The sequence below is a fragment of the Macaca mulatta genome, chromosome 14, assembly GCF_049350105.2.
Source record: "Macaca mulatta isolate MMU2019108-1 chromosome 14, T2T-MMU8v2.0, whole genome shotgun sequence".
Lineage (NCBI taxonomy): Eukaryota > Metazoa > Chordata > Mammalia > Primates > Cercopithecidae > Macaca > Macaca mulatta.
In genome coordinates, this window is record NC_133419.1 from 2,662,246 (window position 1) to 2,679,686 (window position 17,441).

General features: G+C 47.7%; 1 protein-coding gene across 5 annotated transcripts in view; it reads left to right on the forward strand.

The window, feature by feature from the left end:
- KCNQ1 (potassium voltage-gated channel subfamily Q member 1) overlaps window positions 1-17,441 on the forward strand; it is a 402,120-nt gene that overhangs the window by 307,909 nt on the left and 76,770 nt on the right. For all 5 annotated transcript variants that reach the window (XM_028833061.2, XM_028833062.2, XM_077961722.1 and 2 more), the window contains one exon: window positions 14,377-14,452. In XM_028833061.2, the coding sequence (XP_028688894.1) occupies window positions 14,377-14,452 (76 nt within the window). The remainder of the gene's footprint in view (window positions 1-14,376; window positions 14,453-17,441) is intronic.

Here is a 17,441-nt window from a genome sequence, read left to right on the forward strand (position 1 = left end):
TCTATCTTCAGAGCCATCATGTTGCTCCTCTCTGACATTTTTTTCGTAATCACAGCTCTTTCTGACCACAGCCAGGAAAGGGTCTCCATTGTTGTTGTTGTTGTTATTGTTGTTGTTGCTATTGTTGTTATAGGGTTTTGCTCTGTGACCCAGGTTGGAGTGCAGTGGCGCAATCATAGTTCACTGCAACCTTGAACTCCCTGGCTCAAACGATTCTTCCACCTCAACTTCCTGAGTAGCTGGGACTACACACACATGCCACTGCGCCTGGCTAATTTTGTTTAATTTTTTGTAGAGGTGGAGTCTCTCTCTGTTGCCTAAACTGGTGTTGGACTCCTGGCCTTAAGTGAGCCTCCCGCCTCACCCTTGGCCTCCGAAAGCACTGGGATTATAGGCATGCGCCACTGTGCCTGGCCAGGGTCTCTGCTTTTAAAGACTTGTGGTTAATTGTACCCACCTAGAAAATTTGATATAATTTCCCCATCGCAGTGTTCATAACCTTAATTACATATACAAAGTTCCTTTTGCCATAGAAGATAACATATTCATAGGTTCTAGGACATCTTTGGGGGAGCCCTTATTCTGCCTGCCAAAGAAATGGATAGTCACAATACAATGAATTGACAAAGAATTGGTGTACATATAACTAATACATAGCATGTGTAATGTATTTATATATGTGTGTGTGTAACCAATACAATCAATAATAGAAACTAAAATAACGAATCAATAAAAATACAAATTATCGGACAGAAAAAATGGGCCAAAGACAAAGACTTCCTCTGCCTTTCATGGTTGAGGAACACATGTGGCCAGTGAGTATGTGAAGGCACCATTTACAGAAAGCATTTACATCACTCCATTGGCATAAACCACAAAGTCTGGCCACTGGGAGTGGTGACAGGGACGTAGGGCCCTGGGTCTCTCCTACACTGCTGATGGTAGTGTACAGTGGGACTACCACTTTAAAAGGGTGGCATCACCTCCAAAGTGGTGAATTCACATATGTTGACCCAGCAGTCCCATGTCTCGGCATACACCAAAAGGGAACTCTGGTGTGTGGACGAGTGAGAGCGAACAGGAGTGTGTGTTGCAACGCTATTCACAAGCTCCGCGTGCAACCAGCCACTTGCCCCCCAGCAGGAGGGAGAGTGAGTAAACATGGAATGCCCATACAAAACAGAATTTTACACCAATTAAAACAAACAAGCCAGAGTGATAGACAACCATGTAGGAAGGCTTGGCAATATAATACCAAGGAAAAGCCCACTGCATTCTTATCAAGTTTAAATTACTAAAATTTAAAAAAATGACTTTTGGGACACATATAGATACAATAACATTATATGAAAAAGAAAGCAAAGGAGAGAGGAACACAGGATTCAGGTTGATGGTTACCCAGAATGGGGAGACAAGGATACAGTTGGGGTGGGGCTATCAGGGTCCAGCATTTATTTTGTGTTTTGTTTGTTTGTTTGTTTGTTTTTGTAGAGACATGGTTTTGCCAGGTTGCCCAGGCTGTCTCAAACTCCTGAGCTCAAAGCAATCTGCCCACCTTGGCCTTCCAAAGTGCTGGAATTACAGGTGTGAGCCACCACACCTGGCCGTCTAGCATTTATTTTGAATAGTGAGTTCTTGGGAGCTTTCTACATTGTTTTTAAAAACTAATTATGTGACATTGTATAACAATATTATATACCACAACCAGGAGAGATTTATTCTAGGTAATGCAAGTCTAGTTCAACATTCAAAACTTAATTAATGTGATCTGTTATAGAACTTTCCCAACTTGATAAAGAGCATCTTAAAAAAAAAAAAAGCCCACAGCTAACATCACAACATCACACTTAATGGCAAAAAACAGAATACTGTCCCCCTAAAATCAAAAAGAAGGCAAGGTTGTCTGTTCTCACCACTTCTATTCAACATAGTACTGGAAGTTCAAGCTACAAGAAAAAGAAATGGGACATGTAGATTAGAAAGGAGGATCTAAAACTGTTCCTATTTGCGGTGATAGAATTGTCTATGTAGAAAATCCCAAGGAATCTACAATAAAAACATCTGGAACTTAGGAGTTCAGCACACAAAAATCACTTGCATTTCTATATCCTAACAATTAACCTGTGAAAACCAAAATTAGAAACATAATACCATTTACAATTGTGCTAAAGAAATTAAAATACTTAGGTATAAATTTAACAAAACATGTAAAGACATATATACTAAAAATTACAATATACCGATGAAAGAAATCAAGACCTAAATAAATGGAGAGACATTCCATGTTCATGAATTGGAAAAGTCAAAATAGTAAACATTTCAATTCCCCTTAGAATTACCTATAAATATAGCATAATTCCTAACAAGAATCCTAGCAAGGTTTCTTATGGACATGGACAAACGTGTTCTAAAATCTACATGGAAAGGCACATGCTGTAGATTAAAACAATTTTGAAAAAGAATTAATTGGGAGAAATCATTCTGCCAATTGTAAGGCCTACTATAGAGTAAGGAATCAACATGGTTTGATGTTGGTGGAGGAATACACATGTAGCTCAATAGACCAGAACAAGGAATCCAGAAATAGACACACACAAATATGCCTGACTGATTTTAAGACAAAGATGCAAAATTCAGTGGAGGAAGTCTCCTCCTTTAACACACAGTACAGGAGCAGTTGGTCATTCATAGGCCAAATAAATAGATGAAAACCCTGACCTAAGTCTCACACTGTATATAAAAATTAACTCAGTACTCACCTTGGGCTTAAATATGAATTGTACAACTCTGAAACCTTTAGAAAAACATGGAGGAGAAAGTCTTTAGGATTTAGGACAGGCAAAGAGTTCTCACACTGGATACTAAAAGCATGATCTGTTTAAGGAAAATTGAGGAAATGGACCCCATTAAAATTTAAAACATTTGTTTTGTAAAAGCCCCAGTGAAGGGGATAAAAATGCTAACTATAGACTTGGAGAAAATATGTGCAAGCCACATATCTGACAACTGGCATCTAGAATATAAATAACTCTCAAAACTCAACAGTAGCCGGGTGCGGTGGCTCACGCCTGTAATCCCAGCACTTTGGGAGGCTGAGGCGGGCGGATCACGAGGTCAGGAGATTGAGATCATCCTGGCTAACACGGTGAAACCCCGTCTCTACTAAAAATACAAAAAAATTATCTGGGCATGGCGGCGGGCGCCTGTAGTCCCAGCTACTTGGGAGGCTGAGGCAGGAGAATGGCGTGAACCCGGGAGGCGGAGCTTGCAGTGAGCCAAGATCGCACCACTGCACTCCGGCCTGGGCGACAGAGCGAGACTCCGTCTCAAAAAAAAAAAAAAAACCTCAACAGTAAAATACTCAGCCAGTCCAACTAGAAAATGGGCAAAAGACATGAAGAGATATTCCACCAAAGAAAACAGATAGATAGGGAAGAAGCACACCAAAAGATGATCAACTTCGTTAGCCAAGAGGGAAATGAAGATTAAAACCACAGTAAGCGGTCACTACACACCTATCAGAATGGCTAAAATGAAAAGTAATGATGACACCAAATGTTGGCAAGGATGTGGAGAAACGGGATCGCCCATCTGTTGCTTCTGGGAATGTAAAATGGTGCAGCCACTCAGGGAAAATAACATGGTCGTTTCTTATGAAAGTCAGCATGCAACTACCACACATCCTGGCAACTGAACTCCTCCTGGGCATTTATCCCAAAGAAATGAAGACTCATATTCATACACAAACCTGAAAATGAAAGTTTATAGAAGCTTTGTTCCTAATTAGCTGAAAGCTGAGAACCATCTAAGTATCATTCAACAGGGGAACAGGCAAACGGTGGTGCATCCATACCTTGAAACACTACCCAGCAGTAGAAAGGAACCCACTATTGGTACAACCTGAGCGGTTCTTACGGGAATTGTGCTGAAGAGAAAAAGGCTCCCCCAAAAGGTCGCTTGCTGTGTGATTTCATGTAGATAACATTCTCAAAGTCCAGGCTGTAGGGATGGAGATCAGAGGGTGGCTCCTGGGGTTAGGAACGGTGAGGGTGAGGAACGGTGAGGGTGGGAGTGACTGCACAGGAGCAGCAGAGGGGATCTTTCTGGTGGGGAGGACTTCCATTCCTCGTTGCTGTGGCGATCACATGAATCTGCATGTGTGAACACAAGGCAGAACCACGCATACTGTACCAATGTCGACCTCCCGGCGTTGATCTGGTGCTCCGGCCATGCAAGGTGTGACCGTCGGGAACTCAGGTAGAGGGCATACAGGACCTCTTGTTACTTTTTTTTTTTTTTTTTTTTTTTTGCAACTTCCTAGGAATCTATAATTGTTGCAAAATAAAAAGAAGCAAAACAACACACTGGGAGGTGCAGGAAACTGCACACATAATGTACTTGTGTCTGCTGACATAAGTGCTCAAGGAAGAGTCTGGAAGGCCTGCAAGGCCCCCATGTCTGCGAGGTGGCTGCTAGGGGCATGTGACATAGAGTGATTTCACTTTCCCTCTTCATGTCTCCTGGGTCCTCCAGCAGCCTGGGTTTCCTCTGCCAAGACCCCCACCCATCTGCCTCTCTTCATCTCACAAGCCTGTGTGTGTGCAGAGAGCAGGGGTCGCCAGGGGAATGTTCCTTCCCCAAGGCACTGTGGCAACTTAGAGGACCCCCCAAGCTCGGGCCCTTGAAGACAGCCGTGTCTCCTAGGACACACAGGTGTGGGAAGTCACCACACAGGAGGGAGTTGCAAAGAGCAGCACCCCAGCATGTGGGAAGGAAGGGAGAGGGCTCTTATTTCCTTATTTTCTTTCCATCTCTACTCCCAGGCAATGCTGATAAATTCTTCCTTATTCCAGAGTTACAGGATGCTCTAGACGGGGCCAAGAACTTGTTCAGGCAGGGTGGGTAAAAGGGGCTTGCATCTGACTTAACTCTCTGGCTGGGGGAGAGGGGGACAGAGGTCCTGGGAGGGGCTAAAGGCTCAGGGACACAGGTGAGGCCAGCCCCTCCCCCACGTTGGACATCCCCCAGGCCCAGCCCCACCCTGAACTGTACCGGATCCAAGTCCCAGGACCCCCTGGAGTCACCTCCAGCTCTCCCACATGCCAGCCCCTACCCTAGGCCTCAGGATCTGCCTGGATGGAGGCCAGGTCCCTGAGCTGCTGGGAATCTGTTCTACAGGTGGGAAGGTCGGCCTGCCTTGGGCAGCTCAGTCCGGGAAACTTCCTGTCTCTGCTTTCCCACAGTGTCCCTCGATGGCCCCCAGTGACGTGTGTTGAATGTGGTGCCGGCCCCTTGGGCAGCCCAGCAGCCCCCACCCCAGCCAGCCCAGCCTGGGCAGTACTGGGGGCTGCCGGCTTTGAATTTGACCTATCCAGAAACAACGGGTCCTTCAGTGGGCTCAGCCCCCGAGACCACTCAGCCTGGGCTGTGTGCCCAGCGGCACTTCATGTACGTGGACGGGGCAGGCAGGCAGGCAGGCGTGGAGGAGCTAATGGGTAATTTAGGCAGCACATTAACAAATGAACCAGCGGATGGGGGGTGGGGAGCTCCTGTCATTAATCCACAAATTATTAACAATAACTTGTTCATTAATGAATGAACAGGTGAGATACAGGTCAGTGGGTGCATGAACAAGTGAGGAGATGAATGAAGTGGGTTTTTTCTCAGCAGCTGACCCATGGCCAAGACCCCGCTGGGCAGCACGTCCCTTCCTCCTCTCCCAGGCCAGGTGGTGCGGGCAGGGAGAGGGTCCATCCTCCCTTCAGTAGGTGAGGAAGCCACGGGCCTGGAGGGTGGCCCAGCCCAGGCAGGAGGGCGCCAGCCCCGGGCCCTTGGTCCCTTCCTGCAACCAGGGTCCAGGGGTCACTTCCTTCAGGGCCCAGTGAGCCCAAAGCCTCCGTCCTGCCCCTTGTCTCTTACCAGCTCGCTCCTGCGTCAGAGCTACTGAGATGGGAACGGTTTCCTTGTCCCCCTCGCAGGACGTGTAACAGGGGTGTGGCTCACTTCCTCAGTGCCCTGCTACTCAAAACTGCAGGGGAGCATACAGTCGGGCAGGTTGTGGGGCTCCAACCCCACAACGGCAGCATCTAGGGGCGAGTGTTTACAGCTGAAGCCCCATGGGCGTGTGTTACAGGGTGCTCTTTGGTTTAGCCGTCCATAGACAGCTTGCGTTAGTCAGCTCAGTTAGACCCCCTGCCTTCCGCAAGGACAGAGGTCTTTCTGTATCCCGGGGTTCCTGTCTTGGTGTACTGGAAGAATCAGATCACACGTGAGCTTGGAGAATGAGTGCGAGGTTTTATTGAGTAGAAGTAGCTCTCAGCAGATGGGGAAGCCAGAAGGGAGATGGAGTGGGAGGGTGGCTTCCCCTGGCGTCAGGCACTCAGCAGCCTGGGCTCTCCTGCATCCACCCCAGCCCAACCCTGCATTGTTCCTCCGGTCAATGGCCTGCCGGTCTGTCGGTGCCTGTCGGTGCCCTCTTACGTTGGTGTGTTCCTCTCTACCTACCCTCAATGTCCGGCCACTTATGTCTTCTTCTGCCGATGTGTTCCTCTTGATGTCCAGCCACTTGTGTGTCTGCCCACTAGGGATTCAGGATTTTTATAGACACAGAATCGGGGCATGGCAGGCCAGGGTGTTCTTGGGAAATGCAACATTTGGGCAGAAAAGCAGAAATGTCTGTTCTTACCTGGGTCCGTGCATGCAGGCCCAACGGCGGAGCCCTAGCCAGGGACCCGCCCTTCTCCTCCCAGCACTTCCCTGCCCCTCTTCCGTATCACTACCAGGAAAGGCCACTTGACCCCATCCCAGGCCTCACCCAGTACAGAGAGAGAGAGACCACCCCCTGCAAAGGAGCCAGCCAGGCCCTTCTCTCTGAGACCACAGGGTCGACTGTGTTCAGCAGGAAAGCCAGGTAGCCAGCGCTGTCACCAGAGCAGTGGCTGACCCACACCGTGGCCTGGGCAGAGCTAGGGGCCTGGCCTGGCACCGTCAGCCCTAGGCCTGCTTGCAGTCCTGGCCGGATTGTTTGCCTGTGAAGGCTCCGACTGTGTTCTAGGAAGTTGGCAGGAGGGGAGGCCCGCAGCAGCTTCTAGCGGCCTGTGAAGCCGCCACTGGGCATGGCCCTCTGTGAAGAACAGGATCTGAGAAGCCCCGAGTGTTCTCACTGGATGTGGGGCCGCATCCAGACCTTGGCAGTCATGGCCACAGGCTCCCAAGTCCCCAAGTCACAGCCAGTGGGGGACTCTTCACAGTCAGGTACCTATGGCTCCCCGTCCCCTGTCTGCTCCCAGGCAGTTTGGGGTGATGGAAAGAGGCCAGGACGTGAGGCCTGTGTAACAGCTCCTCTCGCGTGTCAGGCCTGGGAAGGGGGCCTTCATGAGACCATCTCAGAGATCCTGGGGCCTCCAATTTGTCAAATAGTTTTCTGTGACAGTTCATACTGTTTATGTTCCATTAAAGACAGCTTTGCCCATCCCAGGTGGTGAAAATATTCTCCCACGTTCTTCGACAGGCCCGATTGCCTCACAGTTAGACCTGTGACTACCTGGGTTAACTTTGTGACTGGTGTGTGGTAAGGATCATGGTTTATATATTTTCACATGTGTATCCAAATTGTTCCAACACCATTTATTGAGAAGAATATCCTTCCGCCAGCTCAATGGCAAAGGCGTCTTTTCTGTGAACCAGTGGTCACAGGAGTGTTTGTGTGTCTGATGTCCTATTCCAGGGGTCCCCAGGCCACAGGCCAGTACCCATCCATAGACTGTTAGGAACAAGGCCATGCAGCAGGAGGTGAGCGGTTGGCAAGTGAGCATGATCACCTGAGCTCCGCCTCCTGTCAGATCAGTGGTGGCATTAGATTCTCACAAGAGCACGAACCCTATTGTGAACTGCACATGTGAGGATCTAGGCTGTGTGCTCCTTATGAGAATCTAATAACTGCTGATCTGAACTGGAACAGTTTCGTCCTGAAACCATCTCTCCTCACCCCATCCCTGTCCATGGAAAAATTGTCTTTCATGAAACTGGTCCCTGGTGCCAAAAAAGTTGGGGAACCACTACCCTATTCTGTCAGACCCCCACTGTTCATCTGTCTGCCCAATGCTCTTAATCAAGCCCTGTGGCCTTATGAAACCCTGGGAGTGTCAGACCTCTGACTTTGTTGTTCTTCAAGATCATCTTGGCTATTCTTGGCCCTTCACATTGTTAGGAATATGTTAGAATCACCTCGTCGATTTCTAAGAAATAAATAAATAAATAACAGAAAGCACTGTGATATTGATTGGAATCATATTTAATCCACACCTCAATTTGCAGAAAATTAACATCTTATAAATATTGAGTCTTCTTATACGTGAACACACTGTATCCCCAAGTCAAGTTAGGTCTTCTTTATCTCTCTCTCTAATGCTCAGTGCTTTTCGGTGTAGTAGTCTCACACATCTTTAAACAGATTTATTTTAGAGCTGGGTACGATGGCTCACACCTGTAATACCAACTACTTGGGAGGCTGAGGCGAGAGGATCATTTGAGCCCAGGAGTTTGAAACCAGCCTGGGCAAAATAACAAGACCCCATCTTAGAAAAGAAAAAAAGAAAGAAAGATTGTGAAAGGAAAACAGTAAAGAAGAAACCATTTTTTTAAAGATTTGTTCTTAAGCTTACGGTCAAGTTTATGGTTATTGATGCTATTGTAATTGATATCTTTTTATTTTCTAATTGTTACTAGCATATAGAAATAAACATATTTCAGAGACAGGGTCTCTGCATTCCAGGCCCATAACTTACAGCAGCCTTGAACTCCTGGGCTCAAGCAGTCTGCCCATCTCAGCCCCCTGAGTAGCTAGAACCACAGGTACACACCACCAAGCCTGGCTAAATTTTTTAAATTTATTTTTTCTACAGATGCGGTCTCACTATGTTGCCCAGGCTGATCTCAAACTCCTGGGCTTAGGTGATCCTCCCACCCCACCCTCCCAAAGCACTGGGATTATAGATGTGAGCCACTCTGCCAGGCCTAGAAATATAATTATTATATATCATCCTTAAAACCAGTGTTCTTGCTAAATTCGTGTATTGATTCCAGCAGCTTATCTGCGGATTCTTAGAGATTTTTTTTACGTGTATGGTTATGTCATTTGCAAATAATGAGTGTTTTATTTTTTCCTGTCCAATTCTTTTACCTTTTATCTCCCTTTTCCTACCTTTTTAACATACCAGCTGGGACTTTCTGGACAATGTGAACTAGAAACGATAACATCCTTGCCCTGCTTCCTGTCTCAGGAGGAAAGTGTATCGTGTTTCACTATTAAGTATGATGTCTGCTTAGGGTTTGGGTTGTTTTTGTTTTAGTTTTTGGTTTTTTTTTTTTTTTTTTTTAGGTAATGGAGTTTCTATTCCTAGTTTGCTAAGAGTTGTGTTTTTAATTATGAACAGGTCTTGGGTTTTATCAAATGCTTTTCTACAATCTGCTGTGTTGATTCTGTTTTTTCTTACTTATTCTGTTGATGTGAAGAGTTACATTGCTTGGTCCTTAGAGGGTAAACTGAGCATGCACAAGTGGATTAAACCGCATTTGAGCATGTGTGTGGGCACAGCACTACATGCAGCTCGCTGGTGGTGGTTGGGGTATTTGCACTTATGTTCACGAGAGAGATTAACCTGTGATTTTTTTTTCTTTCTTGAAATATTCTTGTCAGATTTTGATACCAAGGTTATGCTGCTTTATGAAAATACTTGTATAAAATTGACATTATTTCTTCCTTAATTTTGGAAGAATTTACTGGTGATGTCATCTAGGTATAGAGTTTTCTTTGCCAGAAGATCATTAAAATTCCAAATTTAACTTATTTAATAATTATTGGGCAATTTGTGTTATTTTTGTTTTTGTGTCTACTTTTACATATTGTGTTTTTAAAGAATTTGCATATTTTATCTAAATCATCAAAAGTATTTTTGTTTGTAACGTCCTCTGAATAAATGTTTCAGCACCTCTAGGCCTATAGTGATGTTCCATCTTTAACTCCTGACGGTCGTCATTTGTGTCCCCTCCCCCACCTGATCCATCTTCCCAAAAGTGTGTCTGTTTTATTAGCCTCTTCTGAGAACCAAATTTTGGCTTTGTTGATTTTCCTTAAATAATGTTCATTTTTTATCTCTTTGACTGTGCTCTTAACTTTATCTCTTTCCTCCTACTATCTTTGGGTGTAATTTGCCATTTTTTTAACTGCTTGCGATGGATTCCAGCCTTTCCTCTGCTCTGAGATGTGCATTTAAAGCCACAAGGTTCACTCTCTGTGCTTATTTCACTGTACTTTCAGTACCTATTTAGCTATGAATTTTAATACGTTACATTTTTATTACTATTTAATTTAAACTGTTGTTTGATTCTCATTATATGTTTTTCTTTGACCCCTGGGTTATTTAGATTGTTTAATTTCCAAAATATATGGAGATTCCCTAGTTATCTCTTTTTATGGAATTCTAATTTAATTGTACTGTAGTCAGAGAGCATAATAAACATGATTTGCTTTCTTTGAAATTTGTTGGAACTTGCTTCTGAAGTCTTGCATATGGTCTCTTTTGGTACATGTTCTGTGTGCACTACGGAAGCTTATGTAGTCTCCAGTTGTAGGGGCAGTGTTCTGTATATGTCAAGTTGCTAATTAGGCTGTTCAAATTTGTCTCTGATTTGACAAAGTTTTGACTGCTTTTATATTGGTTACTGACGAGGTGTGTTCAAATCTCCCACCATTTTCTCTTTTACATTTTAGTTCTGCCAGTTAGCTTTATATATTTTAGGGTTACGGTTTTAGGTGCACACAAATTTAGAATTGATCTCATCCTGCTGAATTGACACTTTTATAATTATGACATATTCTTCTTTAGTAATACTTAAAGTCTACTATTGGTTTTCCTTTACCAGTTTTCATTTGGCTACACCATGACCTATCTTTTTCTGTCCTTTCCCAACATGTTTTTGTATCTTTATATTTTAAAGTAGATTTATATAGTTGCTTTTAATCATGACAATCTTGATCTTTTAATTGGACTATTAATCCACTTATAGTGCATGCAATCTACCATCTTATGTTTCTTTTTCATTTGTTTCATCTCTTCTTTTAAGTCTATTTTCGTTTCATGCTCCAAGTTGGCTATTTTCTTTGGGTTCACAGCTATTCTTTTCTACTCTGTCATCCCTGCTATCCAAACTCACCTATTGCATTCTTCATTTCCAGTATGGTCCTTACTTTTCTGGAACTTCCTTTTTATATATCTATAAATTGTATTTCTCTGGTAAAGTTTTCTATCTTTTCATCTGTTTTCTTGAACCTATTTATCATGGTTATTTTAAAGTCTTCATCTAAATATTCTGAGGCAAAGCACAATCATCTGTTAGCTCACAAATCTATGGGTCAGCAATCTGGGCATCCCAGTTGGGTAGTCTCACTTGGACTTGACAACATGGCAGCACTTGCATAGTGATGTGGTGGTGACTGAGTGGTCTCCGTTGTCCTCACGTGTCTGGAGTCACTGGGCTGTCAGCCAGGGTCTCTCAGCTCTCCTTCACGTGGCTCTTCCAGCAGGCTAGCTCAGACTTGTCCATGAGCCAACAGAATTCTAAGAGGGTAAGAGTAGATACCACAAGGTCCTTGAGGTTGAGCTTCAGAAGACATGATCATTTCCACCATGGTGGAGATAGACTCTAGCCTGCAATGGGAGGAACTACAATGGATTGTGGCCATCTTTAATTCATCACAGTCTGCCCTCTGGCCATAACTTTTCACATTCTCCCCAATGCAAAATTCCCTCACCCCCCTCCCCACGATACCTAAAATTCTCACCCAATTACAAATGGCATCATGCTCGAAGTCTGACATCTTGTGATCTGCCCCTTCTTCCAGCCTCTGTCCAATTCCCTGTCCCAAAATTAATGCCATATGTTCTAGGATACTGATATGACATTACCTATTTCTTAGTCCTTATTTCTGTATCAGTTACCTATTGTTGTGCATAGCAAACTAGACCTAAATTTAGTGGCTTAAAATATTTTCTTTGGGCTAGGCACGGTGACTCATGCCTGTAATCCCAGCATTTTGGGAGGCCAAGGCGGACAGATCATGAGGTCAAGAGATCAAGACCATCCTGGCCAACATGGTGAAACCCTGTCTCTACTAAAAATACAAAAATTAGCTGGGCATGCATGGTGGTGCGCACCTGCTACTCAGGAGGCTGAGGCAGGAAAATCGCTTGAACCTGGGAGGCGGAGGCTGCAGTGAGCCAAGGTTGCGCCACTGTACTCCAGCCTGGCAATAGAGCGAGACTCCGTCTGTGTGTGTGTGTGTGTGTGTGTGTGTGTGTGTGTGTGTGTGTGTATGTATTTTTTGTTTTTCTTTGCTCAGCTAGGAGGTTGGACTTGGCTCAGCTAGGAGATTGTTCTGTTGGTGCTGGCTGTTAGCTGGGGCATCTCTGTTCTCCATGTGGCCTCTCTAACCAGCAAGCTTGTTTGTAGGGCCACATTCCAAAAGCACATGAATTATATACTGTGTAAGTTCCCCAGCACTCTTTCATCAATGAAGTCACAAGGTCACCCCAAATTCAAGTAATAGGAAAACACTCCATCTCTTAATGGAAGGAGCTACAAGTATTTAAGGCTGTTGAAAGTACCACACCAGGCCGGGCGCGGTGGCTCAAGCCTGTAATCCCAGCACTTTGGGAGGCCGAGGCGGGTGGATCACGAGGTCAGGAGATCGAGACTATCCTGGCTAACATGGTGAAACCCCGTCTCTACTAAAAATACAAAAAAAAAAAAAAAACTAGCTGGGCGTGGTGGCGGGCGCCTGTAGTCCCAGCTACTTGGGAGGCTGAGGCGGGAGAATGGCGTGAACCCAGGAGGCGGAGCTTGCAGTGAGCCGAGATCACGCCACTGCACTCCAGCCTGGGAGACACAGCGAGACTCCATCTCAAAAAAAAAAAAAAAGAAAGTACCACACCTTTAGATCTGTATGGTCTGTCTTTTCCCTTGCCTGTTAGTCTTTTGTGTATAAAATTGTAGAAGCTCAAGGATATTATCTCCCTACAGATAATTTTATTTTCTTCTACCATGCACAAAGCACCTTACTCCAGTAAGGGATTGGGAGAAGTGGGGTCAATGTGATGCTAAGTTGGCATTACTTAGTTTCTAGGGCTGCCTTAGATAGCTTCTAAACCCCAAAGCTTCTCTCCACAGTGCCATGAGTCTACTGAGTACTCTGCTTAGCTTTTACCCCTTCACCAACTGCTCTTTTCTCAGTTTCTGTGAATCTCACCCACCCGTGTGGCTTAGGAATTCACAAGTGTTTCCAGAGGAAGTTGTGTGAAAGGTGGCTCCCTGCACTCTGGTCCTCTGTTGACCAGAATCTTGTTCCTTCATGTCCTGGGTGTCCTGTGGCCCTGGACTCCACATTTTTATCACCAGCCCACTGAGCCCCTGCTCTGTTGGGTGTCAATGCTCCCCTCCACAAATGGACAGGTGCTCTTCGGAGGAAACGCTTGGGTGCAGGCTCAGCTCATTTCATTTCCATTTTATGTGGGATCCTCACCCTCCACATCTTTTTTGGTCTCCAAAGCCTCGCACAGCTGTTCCTTGCTGTTGGCATCACTTAGTCTCACAGTCCCTGGTGTTTACATCAGGAGGGTCAGGCAGACGTGAGCTTCACTACCAGGAGGGAATTTCCTGCAGCCTCCATGGCACTGTGTTTTCTTCCGGTCTTTTTTCTATGCACATACACATCATCCCTTTTGTTTCCTTTTGTGATGCTGTTTCTAAAAGGATCTTTATTTCTAGAAGAAACTTTAGGAGGCAAAACAATGCAGCCCCCTTAACAAAGCGGCTCTGGTGGCAACTTTCCCTTGTAAATTTGTCCTGTAGTTCCTACTTTCCCAAGCACTTGCTGTTTGTGGGGCTACAGGACACAGCAGTTGAAAGGGGCTATGGACATCGCCAGCATGTACCCTCTTACCTCATTTTACTGACAAGGAGCCTGAAGGCCCAAACATAGAAAGAAATTAGCATGGCTGCCATGTGTTAGCAGCACAGCCATTGCCAACCCAGGGCCCTGACTCCTACTTGATCCCCTTCTGAATGACACTCAAGGCAAGGGTCCCCTTCCCACTCACAGGTGAGGTGAAACATTTCACCTTGAAAAGCCTCTTGCCCCCAGCCTCCCCTCAAGCCCACACTAGGACATGGCCTAAGTATCTCCATCCCATGGAGTTGAACACTCTCCTTATTTCTGGAAGGATCCAGTCTGTGTGCTCCTCAGGCAGTGCAGGGGCAGTGAGGGGATGACCAGCACAGGGTGGCCACCCACAATCTCCTCTCCTCTCTCCACTGCAGGCTGCGGGAACACCATCGGGCCACCATTAAAGTCATTCGACGCATGCAGTACTTTGTGGCCAAGAAGAAATTCCAGGTAAGCCCTGTGCTGAGCCTTCCTGCCCTCAGCCTACCCCTCGCAGCTTGCTGCAGCTGCCCACACCTCTACTGGGTTCTCTCCTGCCCATAGTGGAGGCTGTCAAGGCCTCTGCCCCCAAGCCACACAGGCAGGCCTATCTGAGACCTGACAGTGCCTACCCCACCGAACCCCAGACAGCAGGCCCCTCAGAGGGCGTATCCTTGGAGGCCCGGCCTGGAACCAGAGTCACATGCAGTGTCTTCTTCACCAAATAGAAGGCAGCAGCCGTGTGGCTCACTCAGTCCTCCCGTGGGGTGGGTCGTGCAAGGAAGCATTAGTGAGAGATGTGAGGGTGACATCAGAATGACTCAGAGATGGTGTGGAGCCTGGCCTGAGACACCAAACTGGGAAGGCAGGTTCCCCAGACCCCCCAGCCCTGTCCTCTACTGGCTCAGTGCTCTCTTTCCCTGCTCCTCCACCCTCTGTGAGTTGGGAGGATGGAGGGAGGCTGAGCCCTGCTCTGTGAGAGGTGCGGTCCCTTTGGCCAGGTGAGGCTGGAGCTCCACAGCTTCCATAAGCTGCCCTAACTTCTCCAGGGCCAGGCCTCCTACAGAAGCCCCTTAGAGCCCCCAGAGTCCATGCCCTGCAGAGAGTGCCATTGATGGCAGGTATGTCTCCCCTCCTCCTGCCTTGGGGACATTCCTCAGATGGAGACGGTGGTGGAGGGAACTGAGTCCTGACTTGGAAATACATGTGTAGGTGTGGGAACCCCGTATCCTCTGTGGTGGGTGATCCAGAAGGCATAGATCACAAAGCAGGGAAGGCTGGGGGGTGACTTGCCCAAGTCCCTTGGAGCAGAAGGCGTGTGACGTGCTTGAATGAGTGTGTGTCAGCAGAAGGAGGGTGGGGTGGGGCTCCTGAGCAGGGGGCTCCTGACATCTCAGCCACAGCCTCACCAGGTATAAGGCACAGCCCAGGAAGGCTCAGCAATGTCTGCCGACCACCAGGACCCACAGCCGGTGGCATCCCAGCCCACCAAGGCTTATCCTGGAGCCACTGAGCTCCCTGTTAGGGTCTGGTCAGGGCTCATGGGGGCCTTTGTCAAGTGGTCATTGGGTCAGACTGGAAAGATCATCTTGACTTCAGGAGCCTGAGATGAGCCAAAAAAATGCAGGGCCCATTCAGATGGACTGACAGTGGCACTCAAATCTGGTCCCCCTGCAGCCATGCCTTTCACACCAGGCCACACCTTCCATGCCAGGACCCAGGATTGACACAGGCCCTCCCACAGTCTCCTTGGTGGAGCCCCCACCCATCTGGTCGCTGGAGCCACTGCAGCCTCCAGACTTCACATGGCGGTCTGGGTGCAGACCCCAGCCCAGGCAGCCCTGGGCAACTTCTTCCCCAGCTGTGAGGGGAACGAGAGCCTAAGGGTTTGGCATAAGATCATATGCACGTGCCTCACCCAGGCCTCACCCACGGCAACCCTGGGCCAGCACCCGCCAGGCCCGTCGTCACCCCGAGCCCCAAGAGCAGCCCTCGGCCAGGCCCTTACCGAGAGTAGTGTGCGGGCCCTCGTTCTGGCCACCGGGCCACCATCTCCAGGGGGGTTTTGCATGCACAGCCCTCCCACAGTGCTGTTTCTCAGCTGGCCCTCCTGCCTGCATCCCCCCAGGGAAGGGGGTGGTTCATGACTCAACTGAACTAAGTTGTGTCAAAGCTCCTAGCAGGGCCTGGGACCTCTTGCAGTCAAAATAAAAGTCATGGTAAATGCCACTGCTGGCCAGTGCCCGGAGATCTGCCTGGCATGTTCTAGGGGAGATCTGACAGCCCCTGTGGACAGGGTGTCTCCATTCTGGGACCGTCTCCTCTCTCTGGTGCTGGCAGGGAGGGCCTTGCCGGAGCGGGTAGCTCACGTGGGGGCAATGGAAGAGAGGGGCCGGCCTCCTGGCAGCACCAGCGCTCTCCCAGGCAGGGAAGGGGCTGCAGGAACCCCCTTGGGACTCAGGTCTGGGCAGGGCAGTCCCCCGAGGGCAGAGGAGACCATGGGAAGGGCTAGGGTGTGTCAGTTCACTGGAGAACATGGTCGTGACAGCCGAAGCGGCTGACGTCACCCCAGCAGTACAGCAGAGGGTCACAGGGAGCCTCCCAGGGTGGGGCCGGTTTCTGGCCTGAGGGTGCAGAGCAGGTCCCAGCAGGGCAGAACCAGAGCCCACCAAGGCTTGCAGAACTGTGCCACGTGGGCACCCTGGGGGCTGCTTCCAAGCTCTGGGGGAACCCAGCAGAACACGCAGACCCTCATGGCTCCTGGGCAGGCCTAGCTCCAGGGGTGGAGTGGGCAGCTTCCAGCTCAGGTCCAAGAGATCGTCCAGCCGTCCATTTCTCCATCAGCCAGGAAAGACACTGGCATTGAGGTTGATATCAAGGATATCCTATCGTGATAATAAGTACCATGGCTTCCAGTCTTGTGATGAAACCTCAGATGCATAGCCTCCTGGCCAAGCGTCTGCAATTTCATGTTGTTGGAGCATTCGTTGAATACCTGGGAGTTGCAGCTCTCTATAAGTTTGATGTGGCTGAACCAAGAAAAAAGGCACATGATTTCTACAGATATGATGATGCCATAAAAGATTTTGAGGTGATGAGGAAGGCTGGTATCTTTCAGAGTGCAAAGTGATTTTGGAATATAAAGAATTTCTTTGGGTTGAATTACCGAGAAGCTTGTCAGTGACCTGTGGTCCTGAACTGTGAAACATGAATATGTGGGCCAAGAAATCGTTTCTCTTGGTAAATAAACAATTAACAAATACAAAAAGAGAGAGAGGGAGAGGGCCAGAGAGAGAGAGATCATCTGCGCCAGCCCCAGCAGGCCCTGTTGCTGAGCCACAGGCGAAAAAGCTGGTCCCTGGGGAGGAGCACAGTGAGCCCTGCACTCCTTTCCAGGCGAGGGGGAGTGGGTCCCCTTTCCTGTCTTAGGACACAGGCCAGAACCCTGAGAATGGCCCAG